This window comes from Babylonia areolata, chromosome 1, assembly GCF_041734735.1.
Source record: "Babylonia areolata isolate BAREFJ2019XMU chromosome 1, ASM4173473v1, whole genome shotgun sequence".
NCBI lineage: Eukaryota > Metazoa > Mollusca > Gastropoda > Neogastropoda > Buccinidae > Babylonia > Babylonia areolata.
This window is the reverse complement of record NC_134876.1, coordinates 23,683,985-23,708,458: the sequence shown is the minus strand read 5'-3', so window position 1 is coordinate 23,708,458 and position 24,474 is coordinate 23,683,985. Positions and strand designations below refer to the sequence as shown.

General features: G+C 40.5%; 1 protein-coding gene across 2 annotated transcripts; it reads right to left on the bottom strand.

Annotated features, from left to right (window-relative positions):
* Positions 1 to 24,474, bottom strand: LOC143280958 (erlin-2-B-like). 2 transcript variants are annotated; one of them, XM_076585785.1, is made up of 13 exons: positions 24,418 to 24,474; positions 24,058 to 24,177; positions 17,384 to 17,406; positions 16,109 to 16,189; positions 14,782 to 14,828; positions 13,771 to 13,832; positions 12,446 to 12,571; positions 10,677 to 10,809; positions 8,662 to 8,753; positions 7,784 to 7,873; positions 6,927 to 7,006; positions 5,386 to 5,547; positions 1 to 4,775 (listed from the first exon to the last, which is right to left on the bottom strand). In XM_076585785.1, the coding sequence occupies exons 2-13, from the start codon at positions 24,143 to 24,145 to the stop codon at positions 4,764 to 4,766; spliced, it is 996 nt and encodes a 331-aa protein (XP_076441900.1). In that variant the 5' UTR covers positions 24,146 to 24,177; positions 24,418 to 24,474; the 3' UTR covers positions 1 to 4,763. The 2 variants fall into 2 exon arrangements, with proteins under 2 accessions (XP_076441900.1, XP_076441910.1); XM_076585795.1 differs by having other exon boundaries at positions 24,058 to 24,196; positions 24,418 to 24,469.

Here is a 24,474-nt window from a genome sequence, read left to right as displayed (position 1 = left end):
TGTGTGTGTGTGTGTGTGTGTGTGTGTGTGTGTGTGTGTGTGTGTTTGCCTGTACATGTATGTGCACACACATGGTTAAAGACCTAATGTGTGCATTTCTGTATGTTGAGAATGTGAGCATGAGGACAAGCATTTCATCATTTGCAATCATAACTAGTTAAAAACAAGAAAAAGTATCCAAGGTTTAACTGAAACCGCAGGCGTTACGGTGAACACACTCTCAGCTGTCAAAGAGACAGAAATCTGTGGAAGAAATCACAATCAAAAGCAACCGAGACAAAATTACCCAAGAACAATAAAATTCGTACTTCCTTCTCATCCTCCTCCCTACTTCCAGATTGTTCTTTTTTTCACTCCTCTTTTTTTTGTTTTGTTTTGAGCATTACCTCATGCTGTTATTCAACTAATTGACAAACTGTACAGACAACATGTACTCCTTCATTCTCAATCACAAAACAGCTTTTCAGATATGCCACTTGATGTTCACAAATGTGTGCACACGCACACACAGGAAAATAGACCTAAACATTTGCACACACACCCACACACACATGATAAGCAGTCAAACAAAAACACAACAATTATTACCATCAATGTTGCTTACACCCAAACACACATGGCCATAAAAAAACAACAAAAAAGAACAGAAACAAAAAAACATGCATACATATATACAAACATATCAAACAATCATAATCATTTCACAATATCCTAAATGTACACAAACAATTACCATACATAAAAAAGCAAAAAGTTCTATTCAACATCAATGTTCAAAAAAAGATGCTCAGAAAAAACAACAAAAAACAAACTTTGAACAAAGAACAATTAGAATTAAATGTCACAGTTTATGAACCACATGAATGTCAATGACAAGCGACAGTACATGCAGCAATCATAACAATCAATTTAGGCATCAGCCAAAAATGACAAACTAAGTCAGAATTCAGACAGTGAAGTCCACTTCCTTTACATCAATCTGGATACTTAGAAGATGTTCATATAGCAATATCTTTCACGGCAAACAAGTCGAAACATTTCTGGTTAAAGCAAGCTTTGAAATTTCTATTTTTTTAAATTATCATTTACTAGCTCAAGCACTAGGTTTATCTGAATGTCAGGCATCTGCTCACAGTCTTCCATGAGGCACTACCCCTTGTCAAGCTCCCACTAATTTCTTGCATGTATAAAAAATAAGAAAGCAAAAGTTATATGTGTTCTTCAGCATCAAAACTGCAGGTGTAGCAGAGAAATATGCACTAGTCTCCTCGCTATGCCTCCTGGAAGAGCTGAGAACTTGATGGTAGCAGCAGCAGTCGTTTGTGGGCCTTCCATGTAAAGGAAGGTGCTAGAATCTAAATCTGATTGTTACCAGAGCGTGAACAAACGATTCTAACTTATGTACAAAACGTTTTTAAGACATTAAGGGCACATTGCAAAACGGTATATTGCATAGTTTGTGGGGATAAATGATCCTTCAGTTCACCACCAGACAAGCCTACCAGAAAAAAAATGATACAAGCTTCAAGTCTGTATATCAATCCATACATATGATTCTTCCTTTAAAAAAAAAAAAAATTATGTCTTTTTTGTTAACACAGTCTGTGATAAGTGTTCTGGATAATGGGTCATTCGCTTGAATATTTCTTTTGTTTCTTTCTGCCTCCCTGTCTTTTCTGACATGTAGAATCAGATTTGACTTGCAGCCAAACATGTGATCTGATCTCCCGTCTCATACTCAGACATGCTTCTCAGAAATATGCTCTCTGTGACTGCACAGTCAGAGAGTGAACTTTCAACCAACTATTGAGAGAGTGAACTTTCATCAAACAATTATTTCTCTCCGCACTGTACACACAACCAAGTGCTTTAGGAATCTGAATCACATCTCGACCTTTCTTTGCTTTCTATGTTCGTGTTATTGTTGCTCATGTTGTGTTTCAGTACGTTGCTCATTTTGGTTGAAAGCGACTTGCACTGAAGCATCATTAAAACCTTGTGAAACCTTGCTCTGTCTAACACCACAAAATGAGAACCTGCTTGATCTGACAACTTGGCTCTGGGGCCATTTTGAGCAAAAATCTCAAAGTTACAAGTGCTGCCATATTTGAATTGTATTAACAACAGCTCACAAGAAACAATACTGAGCGTTCAAACATGCAGCATTCTGGTGATGAGTTCAAGATTTTTTGTGTCCTGAAAGGACTGGATGATAGACAGTGCACATCATGAATTATCACTCACAACTTGTTTTGTTATTGTTGCTTTTTTTTGGATTTTTTTTTTTTTTTTTTTTTTTTTTACAACACAACACAAAACATACAATATTTTCATCAGGAAGTGCCATGATTTAAGTGTTCTGATATTATGTAAAAACAAAATAACAAAAAAAAAATAAAAAAAATAAAAAAACAACAACAAAAAACCATCAACACACATCGAAATTTTTGTTGAACACTCTGTCAACATTGAAAAGAAACATGAGACTTGTTAACCTGTTCAAGAAACACTTTTTTTTTCTTTCTTTTTTTTTTTTTTTTTTTAATAAAGAGTTCACAAAAAGTGGCAAACAGGAACAAGACTTCTTCAGCTTGAAACCCTTTGATTTTTCGTTCTCACAAATCTTGAGTGAAACATAAAATAAAAAGACATGTTTTCCAAACCATCTTCTGATACAAGCTCATGACAACACCTGCTTCAATACCATTACCAGAAAAAAATGACTTTCTGCACCAAACTGGTCAAATACACCCAAACAAGATGTCAGAGGTCAACATCATGACAGCAACAGATAGTCACAGATGTGCCTGCTGCCAACCCAACAACAAAGATCTGCCTTGAGGGAGATACTGCAACACCAGAACCAAACCTTCTTCAGAGTACCTTCAACATGTCTGGGAAGACCCATTTTAACCTTCACCGTACTTTGTTATTTACCAATTTATTCCAACAAAGAGAGAGCTGTACGATCAATTGCTTCTCCACTTCAGTGAGGATTCATTTTTATAGCTTTGTCATTAATAAAGAACTATGAATGACTCTCAAACTGGGAGGCAAGATTGCACTGGCTCTTAGTTCTATAGCCTCGAGGGCTAGTTGGCCTTTGGGGACCACCCCAAACGCTGACTGTCATAACAGAGCCGTCTTGGCCAAGAAAGTGGGGATGTACCTTGGGCAAGTTAACCCTCTCATTGTAATGGGGATGTACCTTGGGCAAGTTAACACTCTCACTGTAATGGGGATGTACCTTGGGCAAGTTAACCCTCTCACTGTAATGGGGATGTACCTTGGGCAAGCTAACACTCTCACTGTAATGGGGATGTACCTTGGGCAAGTTAACCCTCTCACTGTAATGGGGATGTACCTTGGGCAAGTTAACCCTCTCACTGTAATGGGGATGTACCTTGGGCAAGCTAACACTCTCACTGTAATGGGGATGTACCTTGGGCAAGTTAACACTCTCACTGTAATGGGGATGTACCTTGGGCAAGTTAACACTCTCACTGTAATGGGGATGTACTTTGGGCAAGTTAACACTCTCACTGTAATCAAATTCTAGCTCAGATAGTCAGACAGGGCAGGAGAGTGGGCGTGGGAATCCACACAAACCCGAGGCTGCCTTCTTGTATCATGGCATTGACAGATGTCTTGGAGACTGAATTTGAAAAGATGGGGAAGTAAACAGTGTATAGTTTTGTGCTGATATATTTTGTTGTTTTCTTACAAAGTGTGTATCTATTTTGTAAGTAACAGAGACAACACAAAATGTGCAAAGAAACAATTCCCATACAGAATTAGAGGCGTTCACAAAATCTAACCATAATCTAATTAAAAACAATTCTTACTATTTACTTACAGACAGAAATAGGTCGACCAGAACCCCCGACGTATGGTGAAGGTTAACAACACACTAACTTGCAGATCTCTTCTCCACTTCATTCAGCATATAAATCTGATCCAGTGAACCAACAGAAACGCCGACAGCATCAACCAAAACTATGCCAGACTGACAAAACTTTGTCTAAACTCATGGTCACAAGAATCAAACCAAACATATTCACAAATGAGAAACACCCAAGTGCATTATCCCCCCCACACCCCCACCGCACCCCCCCCAAAAAAAACACCCGAAAAAGGGAAGGAGAAAAAAAAGGGTCTGATTGTAATCTGAATGTTTTCCTGACACAGACAAATCAAATCAAACACGTTCATCAATGAGAAACACCCAAGTGCCTTATTTGAGAAAAAGAAAAAAAAAAGAAAAAGAAAAAAAAGAGGTTCTGATTGTAATGTTTTAGAGGAATAACTTTTTCGACAGTAAGATGTCTTACAATGGTATCAAACTCCTGAAATCTGTGTAACAAATGTTAAAAAAAAAAAAAAAAAAAAAAAAGAAGAAGAAAAAGACAGAAAAGAAAAAAAGGTAAGTCACAAATGGGTTGAAAATGTCAACATCTCAAAATCAAACTTGTTTTGAAACATGCGCGTGCACACACACACACACACCTTGTCAAACTGCCATCATCCAAACGCATCTTGCTCTTATGGTTACAAATGCATATTCAGTCTTATTTTCTTTCCATTACTCTCTCTCTCTCTCCCCCTCTCTCTCTCATACACACAACACAAATGCCTGAAAGGGATCACATCCAATTCCCCATGCACACACACATCGGAACCCAAAGTTGACACTGGATGCATATGACGAAGATGGTCTGGAATGTTCTGGAGTAATGCTGGCAGCTCGCACGCCACATGAAAAACTAGAGTTTACTCTGGAACAGAAACCCAACCCGACTGATCAAAACAGAATAATAATTATAATAGTTACTACTGGTAGTCATAATGCGCTCTACCTTCTTAGCACAGGGGCCCATAACTTTGACAATTAACATCAATAACAACAAAAAACCAAAAAGGTTAAAAAAACAACAACAAAAAACAACATTTGGGCAATATAATTAAGACTTATAGCAAGAGATATCTTGTCAAAGCATACACACGCACCCACACATGCACACATGCATGCACACAAACACACACATCCCACCAACAAAAACACAGTTGTGTACAGTAACTAGCTATCGGTACAAAAACAAAGATATTGTTCTGCTCACTGAGTAGATACCCCAAAACAGGGTATTTGTTCAGCCCAAAAAAATTCATTAAAAAAGTCATAACATGCATGCTGGCTTCTCAGCCATCCCCATCTTCATATTTGTGCCTTTCAGTTGCAGTATATTGTATGATACAACAACAACAAAACTCTGTCTCCTGTAACCACAAAAACTACTAAGCAAATGAAAAAAAAAAATGTCATACTCAGCAAAATAAAAAAATTGACAAACAATTATACAAAACAAAAAAAACTAAACATTCCCTTACCTTCTTGGACTCTGGTGACTGGTCAAGGGCGCTTGGTGATGTGCCACTGAGGACGGTGGGGTCGACAAAGATGTCAGGTATCTGGTTGCCAAAGAACACCTTGGTGTTGGCAGCCAGCGCCTGGTACTTGGAGTATTCCAGAAACTCCTTGGACAGCTTCATCTGAAAGGCAACAAATCAGCATGCGGTGCTCTGTGAGGGTGATGCGGCCAATTAGCGGTAAGTGATGTAAGTGATGCGTGTGTGTGTGTGTGTGTGTGTGTGTGTGTGTGTGTGTGTGTGTGCGCGTGCATGTGTGTGCACAGGTGACATTAATTTTGCTTGCAGCCTTATGAATGTTTTAGTTCACACATGCTCACACACACACACACATATTGTAGAAACAAACACACTAACTCAAAAACTCACATACTCAAGCATGCACACATATAGCTATACATACACAAACGTACACATGCACACAAACACACAATCACACAAATAGACACACACACACACACACATACTCTCTTAGAAATTTTGGGTTTGGAAAGCTGACTAAAAACTCAGATGCCTATTGGAAGCAAACACATCATTTCATTTAATCATGTTCAGTGTCTCTAGCAATCTTTATCTTTGTTTCCATCAACAAAAGCCCAGATATAACTTTTAAAAAATGTTTAATTCATAGAGTGACTGCACTTTATGTAATGTATTTAATCTTTTTCATCTAATCTTGAACAAGTTTTGGGTTAATCGTATCAAAATGTAAATGAAGCATGCACACACACACACACGCACACACACACACAGACACACACACAGTATCTCTCTTTTCCACACCTTCCTGAATGACGTTATTCCCAAGCCAAGTTAACCCCCTTCCACCCAACCCACTTTTAACCCTTCTCTTTCATGGCCTGTGTGCAGACAACGCTGACTGCTGGCTAAGAGAAGCATGCAGCTGCTTTTAATCAAAAATTTTATTATCATCACTGATAATGCTTTACAAAGATTTTTGCAAACCAGGCTGCCTACCTGCGTAGAGCCAACTAAGAGCTGCTCTTTTGTTCCATGCGTCATTCAGTCAGGCCTCAGTCAAGTGCAAGCATGCATGTGTATATCACTTATCAGAGAGGATTTTGCTGCCGACTCTACCAGGGACAACTCTCTTGTTGTCATGGGTTCTAATGTGTGTGCTAACTGCATGCTGCACACAGGATCTTGGTTTATCCCTTCATCAGAATGACTAGCATCCAGGCCACCGTTCAAGCTCTGGTGGACGGGGGGGAGAACATTCTGGCGAGTGCAGGATTCGACCCCACACCCTGAAATGTTCTTGCTTCCTGGGCAGACGTGTTGCCACTAGGCCACCACTCCAAAACAATTTTTCTCCAGTGAGCAGAACAGCAGAATTAAATGCAGTCTACAGAACAAGTTTATGCCAAACAGTACGCACAATCACTGCGTTTCAAAATCGTGACAAACTGATCTCACTACTTCAATCTTCAGGCGCCATGGGACGAAAAACACAACAACTAACCCAACGAGACACAACACACCTTGTTCGCCTCAGCGTCTTTCATTATTCTGTAAAATTCCGCATCCGCCTTCGCCCTCTCCCTGGCCAGATGAGTCAAATCTGAGGAAAAAAAACAACACAAATACATGAAAAAAATAACATTATATACAAATATACATAAAAAAACCCAACAACCCCACTATGTATAAAAAGTCCAATGTCCAGGCAAAGCTTCATTAACTCAAACAGATTCCGATGAACACGTCACACAATCTCTGATCTGTTGTCTGATTTCAGAGAGGCTATCATGACAATTACAAACGCACACACAAACACATGCACATACTTACACATGCATGTACATATGCACACACATACACACACACAAAGTGAGAAACACATACATTGAAATTCAGAAAAAAATTAAACACTAGGAAAAAAAAAGAGGACTCAAATGACAACCACAGTTCCCAAAACTATGTTGGCCAAAGCCATTACTACAAAACATAGTTCACCTCTATAAAAGTCACTAGGCATGCTGCTTTAAACTTAAACCAACTCAGCAGGCACATGAACCTCTGTTGCAGCACAAGAATGGTGAAGTCATACTCTGCACAACTTTAGTTTCATCCAAACAGAAAAAAATAAAGGCGGAGAATGACCAGACTTTCCCAATACTTACCTAGATACAGACAGATAGATATAGATATATATATACAGAGACAGAGAAAGAGAGACAGACACAGACACAGAAAGAGAGAGAGACAGAGAGAGACAGACACAGAGAGGGAGAGAGACAGAGACAGAGAGAGAGATACATAGATGCATATGTACACAGACGGACAGACAGATATAGATACAGAAATGAGTTTTGAGTTTTTTGTTTTTATTTTCTACCTTCAATTTCAGCAATTTTCTTTTCAGACTCCTTCTCCATGATCTTCTGTTCCCACACAATCTTGGCCACCTGGGCCTGCTTCTCTGCCTCTGTAAAGATATACAACAATGATGATGGTGATGGTGATGATGATGATTGTGAAGATGTAATGATGTGATGATGATGATGGCGATGGTGATGATGATAATTGTGAAGATATAAAGACGCAACGATGATGAAGGTGATAATGATGATGATTTTGATGATGTGACAATGATGGTGATGATAATGACAATTGTGGTGTGAAGATGACGGTGGTGATGATGAAAATTGTGATGATGACTGTAAGGAAGTGATTATGTTTGATATTTGTGATGACATGACAATGATATTCACAATTGTGATACCCACAACTGTCACGAGTCCAGTGACACAATCAACAATAATGCTCAAATCTAGACCTTTGGGAAACATAGTTCAACAAACAAACTAACAGAAAGAAAAAAAAAAGGTGTCTCTGCGTGATAATGATAATCTCTCCCTGGGGAAAGCAGCCTGAATTCTATGCAAAAAAAAAAAATCTGTTTTTGGTTGAATAAAATACAGCACAACACAACACACAACCTGGTAACTGTTTTCAGTCAGACCATGTTTCAAACACATCTCTGTGATGTCACTGAAAACTGTGTGGTGTCCCCGACGTCTGTGTGTGCATGAACGAGTGTGGAGGAGACAGAAATAGTACTTACCTGTTGTTCTTAAGTATGTGTAATTAAATCTGAATTTTGCACAGTAAAATAATGCATGATTCCTTAAGAGGAGAAACATCTCAAAACACGCCCGCCTGGTATCTACAATATGAAGGAATACAGGTGAGAAACCAGTGATGCCTCTTTACCAATGACAGCCTTCTTTCTCTCTGTTTCCGCCTCCTTCTCCACCACCTTCTGTTTCTGGATGGAGATCAGCAGCTTGGTTTTCTCCCCTTCCCTGCAAGCAAGGTTCAAAATTCAAAATATTTCAAAAAAGGCTTGCAGTTTGTTTTGTTTAGTTTCTTTCACAATATAGAATTCATTTCCAGTACTATCAATGGCAAGTTTCAGGTATATATATAGATATATATATATATATATATATATACATTTCTTTATTCAGTGGTGATTTATCTTTATAATTTCAAATCATTTATTTGTTGTTGTTTATTGTTCAATTATATTTTCTTCAGGTAAATACAAGTGTCTTGCACAGAATGACAAGCTGGCATACATACACCGACACTTCCACCCAAAGCTTCAGCCATCACCCCCCGACACCCCCCTCCCAAACAATCATACAGAAATTTGCCTTAATTTTGATCAGCAGAATAGTTTTTTTTTTCTTTTCTTTTAAACAATACCTGTGTTTATCTGGCTTAGCATCACACAAACTTGGGAGAACAGACCTATGGTGGAAACCACTAGCACTTAAATGGCTGATGAGCAGCTTCAGTTTTCAGAACACACAGGCAGGTAAAGTCACAGTAAGTCACAACCAGCCCAAAGGATTTACAACAACAACAACAAAAAAATCTAAAACCAAACCTACCAAAGCGTTTTTGTGATTTTAATTATGCACCTCCGAAATGAAAGTCTGACACACTTCAACATTTCATATATCTCCTTTATGATATTCACATATTCTCATACACACACAATCACTGATGCATGCATGCAAACACAGAGACATTCCTTGTGGTTTCAGCAACTATGTCAAGGAGGCTCCAAAGATGCGGACTGATCCATATACAATACACAACATCCACTTTAACAAATATCTTATTTTTTAACCAGCCGCCATGGCGAAGTGGCTAGCGTCGCGGACTGATGGCTGGGAGGATGCGGGTTCGAATCCCTGCGGAGGTGGGTTTTTCGGCCCGTGGCTGGCTCCTACCCAGAGTTGAGTGTGCTGTGGGCTTAAATGGGGAGACTGGGACCACACAGTTGAGTGTCATCCACTTCACGGATGCGTCTTTGGGTGTGTTGCTCTAATTACCTGACCAATAATGCAAGTATCTGTATCTCTCGGGCCTTGTTAATGCCGGGATATCATTATGACACTGCCTTGTCATGCAGTCCCAAACCAAAATGGGCCTCCATAGCAACATCGTCATCATCACCGTCATCCTCCTCCTCCTTCATCGTCGTCAATATAAACAAAATAGTCTCAAAGTCTGTGGCCTTTCAAGCCCTGCTCTCATGGTGACCTTAGTTTTGATACACCTCCACTTCCGTGCTTGGGATGAGCCCTGTCAATGTCGTCAGTGTTGGCAGATTCATGGGGGGCTGTTGTTTGAGGGGCATGGTGGCTGTCTCCACTCTGGGAGGGACGCTCACTCAGTCTGGCTCCGCGACTAAGCCATTATTGTTGTTAGTATGGGGCTTAGTAGGTGGTGTCCTAAGTACGTTAAAACAGAACAGGCACCACTGAACACACCCAAAGTGACTCAGCAGCAGTGCAGGGTCTCCTCTGGTGTGAGGCCTCCTTGCGACCTAACATCAATGGTTCCCTGTGGACTGCCGACGCTGGAACAGCGACGGACGAACCTGGCTGTGGCCATGTATGGGGGAATCTAAATGAGCGGCGTGGGAGTAATGCCACTGAAACGGAGCAGATGATGGGGCAGCAAAAAAACAAACAAAAAAAACCAACTTATTTTAAAACAAGCAGATGCCTGACCAATGGATACACCATCCGTGCTGGTCAGGCCCCTGAGAACCTAATGTATCAAACATTAGCCAAAAATGAAATAAGACAATAAAAACAAAACAACCAGGTAAATAATATACACTAAAAATATAATAACACAGATATTCCACTTCCAGACAGACAGAGATACAATTGCTCACAAACAGTGAAACCCAAAGCCCCACTGACATGGCTTCATAGTTCTTGCGGATCTGCTCTGGGATCTTAGGTTTGGTGACACGCACGGCCTGCACCGTCAGACCCGGCGCCATCTGGTACAGGTCTCTCTGCAGGGCCTGACGCAGGTTCTCGTCTATCTGATCTGATCAAGCATAGCAAACATATCATCATGTTTATGCATACATATATACATATATATACATACATACATACATACACACACACACAAATATATATATATATATATATAAATATATATATATATATATACTTTTTTTTTATTGACATAACATAACAGAGACATAGAAAGAATGTACACTCATAAACTCACAAGGATGAAATACATATGGATGCATAGAATACCGACCTAGAATGGAGTGCCTTTGTTATGTAAAGAACTCTTGAAAAGGAATGCTCCAGTCTTAGATTTGCATTATAAAGGATGAGAGAGAGGAACTGTAACGGACTGAAAAAGGCAGTGAATTCCTGGTTTCTGAACCATACGCGTGCGCACATGCACGCGCACACACTCAGGCACACACACACACGCACATGCGTGCACGCACACACATACCTATGCATGCACATGCGCACACACAGTTGTTTCACTCTAAATTATAATGTAACATTATCTTACCCAAATGTTTTTTCTTTTTACATAATAACTGATGAGTGCAGGGTGATCAGTGAAGGATGTGTCAGAAACTCAGTTCTCTTTGATATTTGCTGATGGGCATGATGTGAACCGAAAGGGAATTTTCTGTTTTGGTTGAAGCAGACAATAAAGTATTTTGAATTAAACTGAAGAACTGAAATGTCTTCCACTATGTTGCTATCACTTGACTTTGGGAACACAAAAAAATAAGTCAATCCGATGTAAATGACTTTATTCAGCCTGTTTCTGAGTAAGGATTTCTTTCTTGCAGTTTCACTGTTTCATTCATCTGAAATACATCAATAACAACAAAAACCAATGCACACGCATCTCTGACATCACAGGAAGAATTAGAACAGTACACAGACTCCATCAGTGTGTTAATATATTGTGTGTGATTATGTTACAACACAACACAACACACACACATACACACCCCTACCAATCTCTCACACTCTCATCTCCCCAGATACATACATGCACATGAAAACTTTGCAAGGTAAAAGTAATACATTCATGATATCACACCATAGTCTTCTGTCATAATGACAGTCACTTCAATCTCAATAACTTCACTCAGAGGCTGTCAAAAGCAAATCACGTGTATATGTTACTACAATGGGTTTAAAAAAAAAATGTTTGGCAGTTTCTGCTGGTTCAGGTTAATGACAAGTCAGAAATGGAAAAAAAGCTACAGGTACTTATCTAATATGAAGGAAATATTAGCACATATTTCAAAAGGCAGTTTCAACAGCAGGTATTCCATCCTGAGATTACCTTCACCCACTGCTGAAAACAATTGAAATATTCATTATAATCACAAAAGGGTATGATCAGTTTTGTCATTAATCTACACAACCATTTAACTTTTTTTTTCTTCAAAACAATGTAAATAGAAATCAAATATTTTGCATGAACAAAGAGAAATGTGGAGGATGTTCATGTCAAAGCTCAGCACACAGAAGGAGCTTCTAAAATACAATGAAAACAATGTTGGTAAAAATAAATCAGTCTTTCATAATTTCAGGGGTTTATGCCATTATCAAGTATTCTTATGCCAGATATCATCAACCGACAACATATACGAAAACCGCAAGCAGAGGGACCAGCTTGGAGCACTCACCGAACAGATCGATGTAGACCTCCTGTAGGTTATGGATGCTGCAGAACTGGTTCAGCTCATGGTGAATCTTGTTGTAGATCAGGGTCTTGTCGTAGTCTGCTGTGTAGTTCTTCACAATGTCGTACACTGCACAAAACAAAACAACCAATAACGCCACAGTAAACTAACACCCGTTTGCCTTTCCTCAATCCCCTACCAGAGTACCACACATCTCCACCTTCACAGTCAAGACTTGCAAACAAATAATGACTGTATTTGTATTTGTATTTCTTTTTACCACAACAGATTTCTGTGTAGTGTGTGTGAAATTTGGGCTGCTCTCCACAGGGAGAGCGCGTCGCTACACTACAGCACCCCCCCCCCCCACCACCCTCCCCCCCCCCCCCTTTTTTTTTTTGCCAGGATCAACCCCTTTGTCGCTGTGGGTTCTTTTATGTGTGCTAAGTGCATGCTGCACACGGGACCTCAGTTTATTGTCTCATCCGAATGACTAGCGTTCAGACCACCACTCAAGGTCTAGTGGAGGGGGAGAAAATATCGGTGGCTGAGCCATAATTCAAACCAGCGTGCTCAGATTCTCTTGCTTTCTAGGCCGACGCGTTACCTCTAGGCCATCACACCACTTCATCCATCATAACTGATGATAACGAAATTCTTTAAATTTTTTTATCAATGTTATCATACCATTACAAAGTCTTTGCCCATTAGTCACCAAGTATCTTCATGTTACAAATTCTTGTCAGTTTGTCAACACGGATGACTATCATGAGTTGCATCCCCTGGCATGCACACTGTCTTCCTTCTGTTCAGAAACCACAGACACACTTCTTTCAAGAGATGATGTTGATAACCTTGTCTTTCGGATGAGATGACAAACCAAGGTACCATGTGAAGCATACACTTAGTGCACATAAAAGAACATATGGAAACATAAGAGCTGTCCCAGGCAATATTCTGCAGAAAAATCCATTTGATAGTAAAACAAAAACACCCATTGACAGAAAGAAAAAAACAAAAAGGTGGTGCTGCACTGTAGCAAAAAGCTCTCCCCAGGAACAACCACCTGAATTTCACACAAAGATACGTCATGACAAAAAGAAATGTAGTACAATACAATACAGTCCTGTTAAGTTCAGTTGTTCAAAGAGGCGTCACTGCGTTCACACAAATCTATACGCTACACCACATCATCTAAACACATGCCTGAACAGCAGCATAACACCATGCGCTCAGGTCTTGAGGGAAAAAAAAACCCAACAAAATTAATACAACACAATACAACTGACTAAAATTCAGTGACAAATCACAGGAGATGAGGACCTCACCTGCACTGCTGTCCAGCTTGTTGACCACTTCTATCCTCTCAAAGTAGATGATGACTCCTCCACTGCACACCGCAAAGGAACACAACATCTTCAGTGAAGCAAACATGCTCCCTATTTCAGGAGGACAGGGGATAAACGTAAGACACAGATATACCATTAAAAACAGACCCACACTGTGATAAAAACATAGACATTTCAGCACCGATTAAAACAACTGAAGTCAACTTCTTATTCTGGCAAAAATGTAAAATGAATGTAAATGAAGTGAAAAGAGCAAAACTTTTTATCGTGGGAGACCAAAAATTACAACAGTAACTAGATAAAGTAAAGGGGGGGGGGGGGGGGGGGGGGGGGGGGGGGACTGTCTGCCCAAAGTCTTTTGCACAGTTAAATATGAGCAATGAAACTCACATCAGAATACCCAAAAGGATGAATAATAGCTGACAAGTAATATCCATACATATTTATCCAAAAACATAAAGAAAAAAGGTTCAATTTCAAGATTAAATTTCCTATTAGCATTACAGACCAAAAAATGAAAAGAAAAAAAAAGATATCTATTACATCAGAACTCTCAATAAAAACAAATTTAAAACAATTATACCTAAGGGACCGTCTTATCAAAGCGGGACTGGAGAAAAGGAAAATTCTTGAAAACCCATATCAAAGCACAACCCTTTCAAATCAAATCAACACACTCAGCTTGTGACTATGATGCTGGTATGTGGGTCCAAGTATTAGATGCAAGAAAGCACTGGACAGAACGGTGGGTGTGAGTGGAAGAATGATTGGAGAGTAACAGAGTTTGCAACATTTAAAATGAACGCCATGTAAATAATCACAATAGACACAGTTCATTTTCTGGCTGAACATAATTCCCATCCCTCAAGATGCCAGAGAGGTGGGGTGATACCACAAATAATACATTGTGCACACGTTCTTGACAGTCCACAATTCACACAGTCTTGACAATGGGATAACAAGAGTATTCTGAACTGGACGTAATCTTACCTGGTACCGCATGGAACGTTTTTCACCTCATCAGTCTGAAGAGTGGTCTGTTGAAATAAGACAAGAATGCACATCTTTATTACAAATCAATTTAAAATGAAAGCATCAAACAAAACAATAAATCTCTGTCCAAAATGTCCATAGGGAAAACCACAAAAGCTTTAAGTTTGAAAACTCTGAACTATAATATTCAACAACCACAAACTCCTTTTGGGATTACCACCAGACTAATAATCTATGTCACATCCATCTGTTTTTTGTCTTTGGCTATTCTGATATTAACACTAGTGTTTAAATAGCACCACAACAAAAAACAAAAAAAAGAAAAAAAAAGAAAAAAGGTGTGACGTGAAGGTTTTTTTTTTACTATCACTGTTTTGCAAAAAATAAGAGTGGCTGCTGAAATTGTGAAAACTAGAGTCCAGAATATTTCAATACAACAACAACAACAACAACAAAGCAATCGTTTCTTACATTTTGCTGAAAGAACATTCTTAGCATTTTGATGAAACACAACAAAACAAAAAATAATGATGATGATGGTGTCAATCTTTTTTTTTTCTTTCCCAAACTTTGACTGACTGACAGTCACTGACCAAGAATATTGTCAGGCTGAACAAAAAAAGTTATCAAAGTAAACTTTAACAAGACCTGTATACCCTCAAAATGCTGTTTGTGCACTTTTCCACAAAAACAAGCTTGTGTTTTGTTTTGAATACGTATTCTCACAACAGTCACTGGGAATACATAAGTAATAAATGCATGCAATCTTGCCTTTTTTAATTTTATTTTTTTGGCTTTTAGTAGTGTTACAGGCTGACAGCCCCACTGTTCTTGTTCTGTTTTGGCATGTTCATCATTTCAACATGGCAGTCTCAACAAGGGGTAAGAGTGTAGCGAGAGTCATCGTTCACTGAACAAACACCAGTGGCCAATCGTTTTGACACACAGAAAGGTAACTACCATGATTCCAATCCAACAGTGTGCAAGACAACTACAGGATTATTCTCTGGGATCGTTTGGTTGCATTATGCAGAAAGCGTGCATTTTTTTTGGGTGTGTGTGTGTGTGGGGGGGGGGTTGTCATATTTTTTCTTTCTTTGTATCACATTCATCATTTAAAAAACATGTACAAAATATGGTCAAAACCTATAGGTAAACAGGTCTGATAACACAGAAAAAAAAGGAAATGATAATGATGATGATGATAAAAAAAAATAATAATTTTTCATACTAAATAATAATAATAACAAAACAGGTATGTTAACAACACCAAGGTATTTCATAATGATAACAACAATAACAAAAAAATATGACTGGAACCCACCTGGACGGATCTGTAGGAAGTGAGAACAGGAAGCATGAAGTGATAGCCTGGTCCACTGGTGGAGGTCAACAGGGCACCCCCCTGCAGAGTGTCACACAACACCTCAACATCACTCTTACCCTCCTGGAGTAACTGAACTGAACTGAACTGAACTGCTACCCACTAACCACTTGTTAGGGCAATCACGATTTCAGAAAACAACATCATTAAAAAAAAACTACATCCCTGAAAACAGAGTATGGCTGCCTGCATGGTGGGGGTAAAAACGGTCATATATGTAAAAGCCCACTCATGAACATACCAGTGAATGTGGGAGTTGCAGCCCATGAACGAAGATGAAGAAAGAGAAGAAAAACTACAACTACATTTAACTTTTGCATCAATCAAGGTAAATAAATAAGTGTAAATATTCCTTTATCTACATCAAAGTGTGCAAGTTTTACTGAATTTACAGTCTTCACATTTCTTTGCAAATTTGAACATAAACAAAATAGAAAATTACAACTAATATGATTATGACATCATAATTTACTGTAACATAACAAATTATAAAATCATTACTCAGGTGATTTTGACACCATTATTTCCATACAATCTGAATTCATGCAACTTTTAGCTTAAGCTAAAGCTCCATCACCCTGTTAACTCAAACACATACACACATGCACAAGAATGAAGATGCACACATTCACTCTCCCCCTCTCTCTCTCTCTCTCTCACATACACTTGACCTGCTCACTCCAAATTCCAGCTTTTTCCTGCTCTTTGTAACTGGATGAGAAGTGACTTCTTCTCAGGCCATCCTTCTCTTCAAACATAATTTGGCACACTCCTTTCAAACATCACAGCAGACCACTACTTAACCGACATTTGTGCGCCTGTGTGAGTGTACATATATGTAGACGTGTGCATGCTGGTTTGCATGCAGTGTTGCCCATTTTTGCTCTGGTTTTATTTTATTCATTTGCCAAGGCAGACTATGTATCTTTCACTTACATTTTAGTTTGATGCAACTGTCAATTTGTTTTACTTAATTACTTTATTTCAGTTTATGTTAATATTTCACATGAACCTAGTGTGGGCTCTCAAGGCCTGACCGGTGTCTTGGGTTTATGCTAAGGTCAGGGGTCTGCTTCAGCAAAAGCGGTGTAGCATGTACAGATCAGTTTCAGTTTCACTTTCATATATCTGCTTGCTTTGACACCTCCATGAAAATGAAACTGATGACAGTTTACACTGATATATGTACAGAACTGGACAACAGTAAACACTTACCCTGTAATAGACACCCACATGACCTGTAACACAAAAATCACACCTTCAGTTTTATCACAGCTTATTTCAAAATTAACAGAACATCACTGTCATTATCAATAAGTCTTATCTTTTAAAAACCAGCAGAAGAGTACTTTTTACTGCTTAAAAAAAGAGTTTTATCAGTCAAGATATGAACAGAATATTTGCCTTCATTTTAAACCCAAACCAAATAAACTTGTAAATAATCAATGAAACAACAGTTTACAATGGTATTTCACACTTGTGTGTGCCTGCTTGTGCATATGTATGTACGTTGTTCTATAGTGTTTGTGTGTGTCTTTGAACCTGCACAATCATACATGTACAGATACACGTACACACATACACACCAAAATTAGTAAATATGTCTCTGCCCCACAAACAAAACAAACACAAAGATATAAGGACAGGCACAGAGACCACACAGGAAGGGATGAGAATGGATCATGGAGTGAAAGGCTAAGAAAAAAAAAGGAAAAAAAAAAAAAAAAAGAGACACACACTGACAAAAGGTGAGCTCCCTTTTCTCCCTGGGGGGTGAACTGAAAATAGATAGGATATCACGACATAGCCTGTACTCTCAGCTGATCGACTGTGTCAGTGTGTGCTCAATCCTGTTCCTATCAATTGTACTGCTTGACAGAACTGTTCAATCCCACAGTCCCCTTGGTTATCTATCATCTGCTTTGTAAGGGCAACATGGCTGTCTTCTGACCAGGATCTGAACGCACCAGATTCATCAAAACGGTGAAAGGGAGAAACAGGATGGTCATAAGGAAGAAGCTCGAGACATTTGACACTTCCTTCTTTAATAATATGTTAAGAGCCACCGTACATAACTGCATGCATGTTTTTCTAACACAGTAAAAGCTCATTTAACCAATCTCCCCAAACTACAAAGACTGAGTGAACTGCAACAAGCACTGCTGAGTAATCAAGATCAAACTTGGAAAGAATGAGACAAATAATTTTAAATACTTTTTTCAACACAGGTGTGATCCTCTGACATAAACTGGTATAATTTTGCTCTGTCTTATTGCAATAATAAGTATCAGTAGTCTGTCTTTAACTAGTTTAAGATGAATTTATCTTCCCATCATCCTTTTTTCTTTCAGAACTAGTTTTGCTACCTGTGGTAGTCATCAGTCATGGAGCCTGCCAAAAATTACCAGATGATCAAAACTGACTCTCAAACTCAAGACCCCTGTGAATTCCTAATTTCTTAAAAACCTCACATGTCCTGGGCACCAGTTTTTGTTGTTTCTTTCTGTTTTTGACTCACTTGTGTAAACAAAGTGAGTCTATGTTTTAACCCGGTGTTCGGTTGTCTGTGTGTGTGTGTGTCCGTGTGTCTGTGTGTCCGTGGTAAACTTTAACATTGACATTTTCTCTGCAAATACTTTGTCAGTGGACACCAAATTTGGCATAAAAATAGGAAAAATTCAGTTCTTTCCAGTCATCTTGTTTAAAACAATATTGCACCTCTGGGATGGGCACAAAAAAATTTAAAAAAAAGAAGCCTAATTATATGCAAACTGCATTTACTGTTATATTTATATTTTTTGTATACTCTAAACTTGGCACTTTGACCTCTTATTCTGACACAACAACAAGAGGAGTCATTATTATCATTTTTTGTTCAAACAGGAACTTCTTTTGCTAAGCATGGAAATTTTATTTATTTTGCAAACGTTTTGGTGCAAATAGTAAAAAAGGGAAATTACTCTGTAATTAATGCTAGGGGACTTAATTTATCACAAGTGAGTCTTGAAGGCCTTGCCTCTCTTGTTGTTTTTTAAAATCAACAGTCATAGTAAAGACTTAAGAACATTCTTTCCACCAAGCAAACTTAGCACTGCTGGTGTTTATCTGAGAGTGTGAACAAACTGTTCAGGTTTAAAAGTATAATCCACACGTATGTGTACGAATCCGAGAGAGCAAGATTGTGAGAGGACTATGTTGAGAGAAAACACTGAAATCAAAAGGACCAAATAAAGACAGGAACTGAACTGCATGTCCATGTGTATGCTATTCCACTGAGTATGACAACATAGGCTAATTCCATGCAGCCACACGTAAGCACCACATAACACTATACTGGTGCCACCAACTGGATATATTCTCGCATTAAGATCACTTGCACAAAGCAGCCCTGGCTTCAAATGTTTCTTTATGACTAGATTTATAATCTGTTCATACAAACATGCATACAAACACAGAGACGGATAGTCATTATACATCCCCCCACCCCTCACCAAAGAAAAAAAAATTACACACATACAACACAATACAAAATGTAATGATTTATGATGCAAACACAAAGCACTTGACTCTTCTTGCTTTCATTTTTTCTTAAATACTTCATCAAGTATTATAATCAAAATAAATATAATAGACGTGTGTGTGTGTGTGTGTGTGTGTGTGTGTGTGTGTGTTTAAGATGAGAATAAATTGCAAATGTTATCAAAACACTGAATTAAAAAGAAACTGAGCCTCACAGGTTCCATAACAATTACCCTGCAAAAACGATTAACTTCACATAAGTATATCATCTTTCCCTATACTACATTCTAATATGAAGAAAAAGTTCAAGTGTGAACACCTTATAATACAGTAAACTAATCATTCTAAATTTTATGTCACTGAAATTCTAACGTGCATCATTTTCCCTATCCACTGCAATTTGACAGTTAAAAAAAAAAAAAAACAGAAAAGAAAAAAAGGAGCACAAAAATCTAAAAATGGCCACACAGACTGAGCACTTGGCATGAACGATACGTCAAAGTGAAACTTGATCAGGCCATCAACCACTCCCATGGATTCCGGGTCCCCGACGCGAGAACAGAGCAATATCGTAGCTCCTTCTTCATCTGGGTACTGCGTGTTTGTGGATAGGATTAAGTTCCTAACAACTCGTACTGCACGACCCCGAGCTGCCCGGAGCGATGTTACAAGACAGAGACTTGTTCTTCTGTATTTAGTAGGCCTCCTACTCGCAAACTCCTACTCGCCAGAACCAAATCCTGGACCTAGCTTCAATGGCCCAACCTCACAAAATGACTCCTTGAATATAGACCCAGACTCCCGCTACCCATGTGGTGCCTGTGACCGCAGTGTAACATGGGACCAACGAGGGGTTGCATGCGAGTCTTGTGGACTATGGTTCCATGCAGAATGCCAACATATCGGCAGTGGATCCTAAGACCTCCTTGGCAGAAGCGATGTCACCTGGCATTGCGTTGTTTGCGCCAATGCCAACTACAGCACCATTGCCTTTGATCTGCAAGGTGTAGGTGCCACCCATCTCAGTCAAGTCAGCGAAATTGACTCATCCAACAGCTCAAACATAAACAGCCCCTTCAATCCACTCCATACTTCCACACCTTCTAGAGCAAGCAAGCAAGATAAACACAGCAGACGACCTCTCCGCTTCCTGAATGTAAACTGCTACTCTATTGTCAGCAAGGTCAGCAACCTGGCCCAAGCCACAAGACCAGACATCATTGTCGGTACAGAATCATGGCTGACCCAGTCCCACAAAAACGCTGTAATCTTCCCCAGGGGCTTCGCCATCTATCGCAGAGACAGACCACCAGGTGAATGGGGTAAAGAGAGTGGGGGAGGTGTCTTTATCCTCGTCTCAGAAGACCTGACTTCCCACGAGATGCCTGAACTCTCTGCAAGTTACGAAAACCTCTGGGTGAAGATCAAAATGAAAGGACGGCACACACTATTAGTCTGCTGCTTCTACCACCCCCACACAGAGTATGCTGAGAGCATGAATGCATTTGTGAAGTCTGCCCGACTTGCTTCCAACTCGTACAGGAACGCCATCATCGTTGCCGGTGGCGATTTCAATCTACCAGGCTAAAGAAACGCCAACCCCAGCGACTCATTCCCATCTACACTGAGGAATGCAAGGAGCCACTAAGAGAGGCAGTGCAGAAGATGAATGATTACATCATGAGCACCTTTGACGAGAAGAGCAATGTTGAGGAAGTGTGGACTGAAATGCGCACTGGCCTGAGTCAAGCCCTCTCAGATCACGTCTCCCATAAGCAAACAAGATCCAAGCCAAGCCTCCCCTGGGTTGACTATGAGACCAAGAAACACATACGCAGACAAGACAGAAACGTCTACGTTGCGCCTACTGGAGACACGTAGAAGGTCTGATCTCTGATGAAGGAGAAAACCAGACCACCTCCAAGAAGAAGTTCTGGAGCTTCATCAAAGCAAGAACAGGAGTGGGCGTCTCCCCACTTAAAGAAGCCGGGAAACTCATCTCTGACCCCAAAGAGCAAGCCTAGATCTTAAATACCCAGTTCCACTCAGTATTCAGCCCCAAACACACCATTACAGCTGAAGAGTTCGAACAGCAGTGCCCCCCTGGACCAAACCCTCCAGACTATCCATCATGTGTTGATATAAACATCACAGAAGATGGAGTTAGAAAACTCCTGCTCAACCTCAACCCCAATAAAGCCTGTGGCCCAGACGGCATTACCCCCAGACTTTTGAAGACGGTTGCAGAAGAGATCACTCCAGCCTTCACCCTGCTCTACCGCATTTCATACTCCTCCGGCACCCTGCCACAGGACTGGAAACAGGCCAACATCACACCTGTCTTCAAAAAAGGAGAAAAATACAAAGCAGCTAACTACCGCCCCATCTCCCTCACCTGCATAGCCTGCAAGCTAATGGAACATATCATCACCAGCCACATCATGTCCCATCTTGAGAACAATGAGATTCTCTGTCCAGAGCAGCACGGCTTCCGACGCGGACGGTCATGTGAAACTCAACTCTTTGGGTATGTGGAAGAAGCGACCAGAGAGATAGAGAAGGGAAACCAGGAGGACACTATCGTCCTCGACTTCTCAAAAGCGTTCGACAAAGTCAGCCATACCCTACTTGTCCACAAACTACATCGTTACGGCATCAGAGAACGCACCAATGCCTGGATCAAGGACTTCCTCAAGGACAGACAGCAGGCTGTGATAGTGGAAGGAACAAGATCCGACCTTCTACCCGTGGAATCTGGCGTCCCTCAAGGCTCGGTTCTAGGGCCGAGTCTCTTTCTTCTGTACATAAATGACCTCCCTGATGGCATCAAGTCGAAGATCCGCCTATTTGCCGATGACACCCTGTGCAGCAAGACCATCATGAAGAAAAAGGACGAGCAAGTGCTGCAAGAAGATCTACACTCCCTTACCACCTGGGAGGAGAAGTGGTCCATGGAGTTCCATCCACAGAAGTGCTCAACACTGAGAGTTTCCCGGAAAAGGGACAAGACCGCCCCTGCGTATGAGCTGCATGGGCAGAAGATTGAAAACGTCAGCACCACTAAGTACCTGGGCGTCAACATTCAGGACAATATGCAGTGGGAATCCCACATTGACTCCATCACAAAGAAAGCCAGCAAGACCCTAGGCTTCGTCCGGCACAACCTCAAGATCGGCAACAAGAAGACAAAGGAAACTGCGTTCAAAGCCCTTGTTCGCCCACTTCTTGAGTACGCAGCCACCGTCTGGGATCCCTACACTGCAAACGAGGTTGAGGCCCTCGAGAAGATCCAACGAAGAGCAGCAAGATGGGTCTCAAATCGCCATCGCCAAACATCATGCGTGGACTCCATCCTCGATTCACTCTATTGGCCTCCCCTACAACAGCGCCGCAAGAAAGCCCGCTTGGAGATGTTCTACAAATTCCACCATGGTATCATCTCCATCAACTCCAAGTACCTGCCCAAGCCATCTAAGAGCAGGCTGAGCTGTAGAACGAACAACAGCCTGAGCTACGACATTCCATCCTGCACAACACTGTACAGGCAGATAGCATTCTTCCCGAGGACCATACCAGAATGGAACAAGCTGCCTCAGGAAGTTGTGACAGCTGAGTCACTGGACTGCTTCAAGTCCAGACTGGCCTCTCATCTCTAAAAGTGAATCCCCCCCTCCACCCCCCCTCTTCTCGCTCACCCTCCTCCTAACCACCCATACACCCCAAAATCCCCCCCCCCCCCCCCTGCTCACAGGTGATGCAGAGGCTTGGCATCATGTCAGTGCACGCTGAACATACACTGGCTGGCCAGGTCGCAAAAATTTTTTTTTTTTCTTCCAATCCTCACAACAGCGCAATCCTTAGCAACCTCCCTAAACTACAACAGAATCATCAATATAATGATGTTGGTTGTATAAAGGAAGAAGAAGAGGACTGCCATGGAGTGGAACCAACTGAGTGAGGCCACTGTCACTGCACTCAGTCAGCACATTTTCATCAGTGCTGACCAGATTACCCACCATCTGAGCCTGTGACCAGCAACCACTATTTTATTTATTTTATTTTATTTTACTTTTTTGGGGGGGTCTTGCTTCTGGAAGTGGGGCCTGGACCCTTCCGGCCGAATCGGGGGGGGGGGGGGGGGGGTTGATGGTCTTAACCCAGGGTAGACAGTTTTCCATAGGTCTTACTTTGACTATTTTTTTCTGATATGTACATGCGTCCTAGTTCCGTCGCGTCTATATCGCCAGAAGTGGCGTCTGCGACGTACACTACCAGATCCTGATCCTGATCACATGACCTTTCCTTATGTCAACTGAAACATGCCTGACCTTTTTTCGTGCCGGATATGATCGAACAATGTAAAGACTTACCTTCTTCTATCCTGTGAATAGAGAAGTTGATACAGATGCCGCATATCACTGCACCCACGGTCAAGAAGACCATCGCTTCGTTCGCCATGGTTTACTGCAGTCTGTCGAAACACCCGCCTTCTGCAATGCACCACGTACACTTAAAGAAATTACTCAGTTTCTAAGTTGGCAGGTAACCATAAACTCAACTGTAACTGCATCTTGTTCGAAAAACTGACTTGGTTCAAGTGGATTCGAAAGAAACTAAAACGCATGAGCTGGACAATTACTGGTTGCAAAATGAAATGAACCAAGTACCGAAAAACAACCGTTTTAAGGTGAGGGAGAAAATGTGTTTCAATGTGTCAGAGAAAAACGTACCACGCCTTGCATGCAATCTCACGAACCGTGCGTGTACCTCGATCCGGAAGCAATTCC